Source organism: Colobus angolensis, unplaced genomic scaffold, assembly GCF_000951035.1.
Source record: "Colobus angolensis palliatus isolate OR3802 unplaced genomic scaffold, Cang.pa_1.0 Scaffold184, whole genome shotgun sequence".
Classification (NCBI taxonomy): Eukaryota; Metazoa; Chordata; class Mammalia; order Primates; family Cercopithecidae; genus Colobus; species Colobus angolensis.
Window position 1 is genome coordinate 3,668,430 of NW_012114977.1, and position 6,773 is coordinate 3,675,202.

Here is a 6,773-nt window from a genome sequence, read left to right on the forward strand (position 1 = left end):
TTGTTTCTTGCTTCTTTCCCAGTTCCCTGAGATGAATGAGGTCTGTCAAGAGGATGAAAGGAAGGGCAGCATCTTGATTCCATTTGTCATCCAGAACCTGGGCCTCCTGACTGGATTCACCATCATGGTGGTCCTCACCATGTATTCAGGACAGATTCAGATTGGTTAGGGCCCTGCCAAGAGCCTGTGGGACTGGAAGTCGGGCCCTGGGCTACCCGATCGCCAGCCCGAGGACTCACCATCCACAATGCAGCATGGAAGAGACCGTTCTACGAAAAACTGACACAGACTGTATTCCTGCGTTCAAATGTCAGCCATTTGTCAAATGCTCTGTCCTAGGAATAAGCTGCTCTGGTAACCAGTCTCTAGCTAGTGCCTCTTGCCCTCTTCTCACCTTTTCTCTCAGTGACTCTGGAACCTGAATGCAGCTTACAAGACAAGCCTGACTTTTTTCTCTGATTACCTTGGCCTCCTCTTGGAACCAGTGCTGCCAGGTTTTGAATCCTTTACCCAACAATGCAAAACTAGAGCCAGTGGTTAGAACTTGGCTAGAAATATCAAGAGTTGATTCCATAGTGTAGGGCCCATGACTCTAACTGGGCACCTTGGACCTCCAGCTGGCCAACAGAAGAGACAGGAGACAGGAAGCCTTCCCATTTTTTCAAAGTCTGTTTAATTGCCTATTACTTCTCTCAAAGAGAACCTGAAGTCAGAACACAGGAGCAGGGTGAGAGGCGAGGCAAGGTTCATCCTGAATGGGAGAGGAAGTCGAACCGCTGTTGTGTGTCTTGTCAGGATGCTCACTTGTTCCTATTGAGATGCTGGGTATTGATTTTGTAACAGCACCTGGTGTTGCATGGCTGTCCAAGTGAGCTGACGTGGCAGTGTGGCTGCCTGGACCCCCTCTTTCAGGTTAACAACTGACAGAATGGAGGCTTGGGCTGTCTGCAAGAAAACAGTTGGTTTGGCTGTGATTTTTACCTCGTCTTCCCCACTGCCATCTTCTAAGAGACTTTGTAGCTGCCTCCCTAGAAGCACATTCTGAGCACATTTGAGACCTGTGTGTTAGATAGAGGGGAGACTGCACAAACTATCCTCCCCCCCCCCCGGCTGAGATGTCTGCAGAGTGGCAAGCTGAGTTGTAGAACTGGGGTGCCATTGATGCTCCACTTAGACAAGGATAATCAGAAATGGAATCAGTGCAGGCAAAATTTAGGATTTACTGCTTCCATAAATCAAAGCATGACTAACAGGGGGTCTCTGAAACATAAGGTCACAAACTTCACTTAGGGCATCGCAGATGTTTGCTGAATGGCGGGCCTAATGATTCTGCTGCAGATGGGTTTTCAATGACCCGTCTAGGTTACTGCTTCCTTGCAAAAAAGTCGAATCCTGTATTGAATTGAATATGAATTGCTCTAACTCTCTCCAGAAAATGGATGGAGATACTTGTCTGCAAAACTGTAGGCCAGCCTCAGGCACTGTGGAGCCCTTGCCTCCGAGCTCTGGCTTCAAGGGGAGCTCATCTCCAGGTTCACTAGGTGAATTGATTTATTATTATCATATTGATAATGTGAGATTCTTTAGCCACTTTGGGGAGCCTGTCTCTCCAGAAGCCTTTCTTAGTGGTGCCCACAGTTGGAGCCCAGGGGCCGTGTTTGCGAACTGATTCATGTGCATGGCTGACAGGAGTACTGGTTCACTAGCAATGCCTGAGCTTTTCTCTTACGTAGAAAAACTGTCCACTCTCAGTAATCACAAGCAGCATCCATTTTGTTTTCTCTTCTTGGGAGACATCTCTCAAACCAGGAATATTCTTGAAAAGAACATGAGCAGGAAAACTGCGGGTGATTCTTTTTTTTAAGTTTTGTTTTTATCTTGCCTGTTGGCTTTGGTACATTTGAGAATACGCTGAAGAGGGAGAATTTCAGTGATGGAGATTCTAGATTAAATATCAGGACTGATTTCCCAGTAAGATTATGGTCCAGTTTTACCAAAGAACCAATTCCTTGAATGTCGGAATCTAACTTTTTATATTGTCATTATTATTGTTGTTTTAAAATGGTTCTTCGTCTTTTCTGATTTATTTTTCTCAAGCTGCTTTTCAGGAGCTAGCAGAAAATAACTCAAAGTTGAAGACTCTGCAAGATTTTGCTTTAACCTAACTTGCATTGATGTATTAAATTTATAATTTTAGCATTCCCAATAGATCCTGTCATTCCTTAAACATACTACCCTTTGTCTTGGAGTAGAATACTAAGTTAGAGTTAGTGGATTTCTAGTTTAGGAGAGGAGCTCAAAACTATAATGTTTAACAAATTGAAATATGAAATAGGGTTTTTTTTCCCTTTTTGTGCACACCTATATTACCTTAAGGAATTTCCTTCCATAGACAGCTGCCTCAAAGGGAAATCCTCTTTAAACTGTAATTGGCACAGAGGTCAGTCGTAGTCGGAGCTTGGGAGGGGTGGAGACACTCATGTCGTCTGACTTGAGTTGCCACTGATTGTGGCAACAGCTTTGCCCCATGAGTCAAAAACTGGCAATTTCTTTCGATTTTTAGGTGTTGAATTTGCTGTTTCAAGCATTTGTACATATTAGAAGTCTAAGGAGTAGCAAGTCAGTGAGAGAACTTTTTCACCCCGGCATTAGCAGCTTCAACCTTGTTTTCCAGATGCACCAGCTCCTATTAATAAATCAGCAAGGAAAGTGTATGTCACATGCAGGAACAGTGAGGCAGGGACAGGGGTTCTGCTCCTTCTCACCTCATCACTGGCGCGCAGCTTGCCCCTGTCTTTGCCCCCAAAGGTATTTTGTGTCTAGTGTCAAATGGGAGCGATTCTTCACTGGTCCTTAACCTTGGGTTTTCAAAAGGCAGCTTCCCTGTTTGGGTAGCGTAAGATCTGATTATAGTAAGTCCTCTTCCAAAGAGATGGCAATATGCTGGGCATCTGCTTAAAAAAAAGGTCTGATTTTTGCAAGAGAGGTTAGGATTTTATTGTTCATATTTCCCTTTACAGTTCTGCAATTCCATCACAGTATTTTTTTAAAATAACTCAGGTGTTATGAGAAGAAATTAGAAAGGAAAATTAACTTATGTGGACTGTAAATGTTTTATTTGTAAGATTCTATAAATAAAGCTATATTCTGTAATTGTTGAGAATCCCACGTGATCATTTGCAATAAATATGGATGTAATGAAGGCTGTTGAACACAAGGTGGCGATGGTGTCTCACAAAGTTGTGTTTTTACCAGGTCTGGTTCATCATTTGGGATTTTAGAAGGAGCTGTTTTTTGATTTTTGTTTTTTGGTTTTTTTTGAGACAGAGTTTTGCTCTTGTCACCCAGGCTGGAGTGCAGTGGTATGATCTTGGCTAACTGCAACCTCCGCCTCCCAGGTTCAAGCAATTCTCCTGCCTCAGCCTCCCTAGTAGCTGGGATTACAGGTGTCTGCCACCACTCCCGGCTAAATTTTGTATTTTCAATAGAGATGGGGTTTCACCATGTTGCCCAGGCTGGTCTCGAACTTCTGACCTCAGGTGATCAGCCCACCTTGGCCTCCCAAAGTTTTGGGATTACAGGCGTGAGTCATTGTGCCAGGCCAAGAAGGAAACTTTCATACTCTCTTTTCTTTTTTTGAGAAAGGGTCTCACTCTGTCACCCAGGCTGGAGTGCAGTGGCATGATCTCGGTTCGTTGCAACCTCTGCTTCCCGGGTTCAAGCAATTCTCATTCCTCAGCCTCCTAAGTAGCTGGCACTACAGGCATGTGGTACCATGCCCAGCTAATTTTTGAATTTTTAGTAGAGACGGGGTTGTGCCATGTTGGCCAGGCTGGTCTTGGAACTCTGACCTCAGGTGATCAGCCTGCCTTGGCCTCCCAAGATGCTGGGATTACAGGCATGAGCCACCGTGCCTGGCCTATACTCACTTTAAAACTAATTGGTTTCTCTCTCTCATCTATCTTCCTGTATAGATAGATAACTCTGTATCTATATATAGAGTTTTATATCTATCTAAAGAGAGAGAGTGAGTTTGAACTCCCAGGCTCAAGCAGTCTTACCACCTTAACCTTTTGAGTAGCTGGGACTAGAGGCGTGTACCACCATGACTGACTGATCTTTTAATTTTTTTTTTTTTTTAATAGAAACATCTTGCTATGTTGCCCAAGCTAGCCTTGAACTCTTGGCCTCCCAAAGTGCTGGGGTTATAGGTGCAAATCACCAAGCCTGGCCAAAATCAATTAGTTTATCTCTTTCGGAGGCTGTGATCTCACTGTTGCATGATCAAAGAATTGTGGTGTTTCCAAGAAGACTTTTCTATCACCCTGTTTTCTCTTACATAAACTTGAAACTTGTAATGTGTGCTTAGTTTGTTTCAGCCACATTTCTATATCTTACAGGGAAAAGTCCTCTGCCAATGAGACTTAAAATGCTAAAGTTATTCTCATTCCACTTTAGTTATAGGGTCAGGGATCTGTTTTTCTTTGACAACAGAAATGACTAGTAAGATTTAAAAAAAAGTTGGTTCAATCTTATGACTACCTCCATTAGAGATTTCCAAATGCCTGTTAGTCCTTCCTTTGTTAAAACAAGAAAAATATATGAAGTGGCTCGTGTTGGTCATTTAATTTGCATTACCTCACTACTATGCCATTTGCTGTCAAAATGACATTCACTCTGCCCTTCAGCTCCTGATACCTCGAGTCCTTTTCTGCCTGCAGTCCCTCCTGCCTTTCCAGGAGTCTGTCTCTGCATACCTCAGTTACAGGACTTGCATTGTAATTGCTATTCTTCGCATACCAAATTCCTTCTGGGTGGAGGCCGTATCTGGTTTCTTTCTGTGATGTCAGCTCTGACCATATGGAAAGAATGAATGAAAAGACTAAATGAGCCAGGTGCAGTGGCTCACCTCTGTAATCCCAGCACTTTGGGGGCCCAAGGCAGGTGGATCACTTGAGGTCAGGAGTTTGAGGCCAGCCTGGCCAACATGGTGAAACCCCATCTCTACTAAAAATACAAAAATTATTGCCGGGCGCGGTGGCTCAAGCCTGTAATCCCAGCACTTTGGGAGGCTGAGACGGGCAGATCACGAGGTCAGGAGATCGAGACCATCCTGGCTAACATGGTGAAACCCTGTCTCTACTAAAAAATACAAAAAACTAGCCGGGCGAGGTGGCAGGCACCTGTAGTCCCAGCTACTCGGGAGGCTGAGGCAGGAGAATGGCGTGAACCCGGGAGGCGGAGCTTGCAGTGAGCTGAGATCCGGCCACTGCACTCCAGCCTGGGCGACAGAGCGAGACTCCGTCTCAAAAAAAAAAAAAAAAAAAAATTAGCCAGGCATGGTGATGTGCCCCCTGTAAATCCAGTTACTCAAGAGGCTGAGGCAGGAGAATCACTTGAACCCAGGAGGCAGAGGTTGCAGTGAGACGAGATCATGCCACTGCACTCCAGCCTGGGCAACAGAGTGAGACTCCGTCTCAAAAAAAAAAAAAAAAAATAGACTAAATGACTAAATGAAATGTCTTTAAGTTCTGTGTTGGTGGAAATGCTCCTTTTCCATGGCGAGCAGTTCCTGTTGTGTCTTCCAGTCATCGGTGATGGTTTCGCTTATCCTTTATTACTTGGTCCACCTTTATTTAGAAACGTTAAGTTTGAGAGAGGTGTACTTGTGGCCCGCATGGAACAGAGCTAAGCAAACAGGCCATTAAGTAGATTAAAACCTTGACCTTAGCCATCTCTTTGTAATACTCTTAATCAGCTAAGCCATCTAGGACATTTTTGGTGGAAGGTGAAATAACTGAAATTCAAAAAATGCTGTAATGAGTGTACTCTCCTATTTTGTTCCTTCTGTACACTTTACCATTCAGTGATGCTTGGAATGAATTTGGGCAAAACCCACTTCAAGAAATAGCAATCACACTAAATGTGGACATGGTGTTTTTGATGTGTGGAAAAACAAAATGCTCATCTATTTGAAAGATTTTGTACTTGTCATGATCTAGGGTGAAATACCTAGACTTCTGAAGAGTGACAGGTTCAAATCCCAGCAGGAGCGAATCCCTTTCATCCTCTGGAATAAATAGAATTACATTGCATTCGTGATTGGTGGCTTTCAGCTGACTTTTTTTTTTTAATAGTGGGAAAAAAAAATCAGTGGTTGGGAGTGATCCACAGGTCGTTTATCAGCCTTCGGCTAAGGATGCTAAGAACTGCTGGCCAAAAAACAGTTTTATTTCTTTTCAGCAGATGTCTGTTCTTGCCCCATGCCTTGTCAGGTTGTTGGTGTTTTTGTTTTTGTTTTTTAATGAAGGAAGGGAGTTAATGGAGTATCCTTTGTAACAGCAATCCTTGATCCAGCAGTGGGTCAGATTCTAAGATGGTAGCATCAACTATGGTTAAGGAATAACCCCAAAGTGTTCTGACCCTGGCAATCATAAGCCAAGAAGAAGTTCTACTAGGTTGTAGATGTTTGTTTGTTTGTTTCAATTTTATTTTGAGACAGGATCTTGCTCTGTCACACAGGCTGGAGTGCAGTTGCACGATCATGGCTCACTGCAGCCTCAACCTCCCGGTCTCAAGTGATTCTCCCACCTCAGCTTTCCAATTAGCTGGGGGTACAGGCATGCGCCACCACACCTGGCTAATTTTGATTTTTAGTGGAAAAGAGGTCTCGCTAAGTTGCCCAGGCTGGTCTCGAACTCCAGGGCTCAAGCAATCCTCCAGGGCTCAAGCAATCCTCCTACCTAGGCCTCCCAAAGTGCTGGGATGACAGG

General features: G+C 44.0%; 1 protein-coding gene across 1 annotated transcript in view; it reads left to right on the forward strand.

Annotated features, from left to right (window-relative positions):
* The window catches only part of SLC39A14 (solute carrier family 39 (zinc transporter), member 14), a 31,041-nt gene extending 27,883 nt beyond the window's left edge, over nt 1-3,158 (forward strand). The window contains exon 9 of the mRNA XM_011939830.1: nt 23-3,158. Coding sequence (XP_011795220.1) covers nt 23-169 — 147 coding nt within the window. The 3' untranslated portion in view covers nt 170-3,158. The remainder of the gene's footprint in view (nt 1-22) is intronic.
* Nucleotides 3,159-6,773: the final 3,615 nt, after the last annotated feature.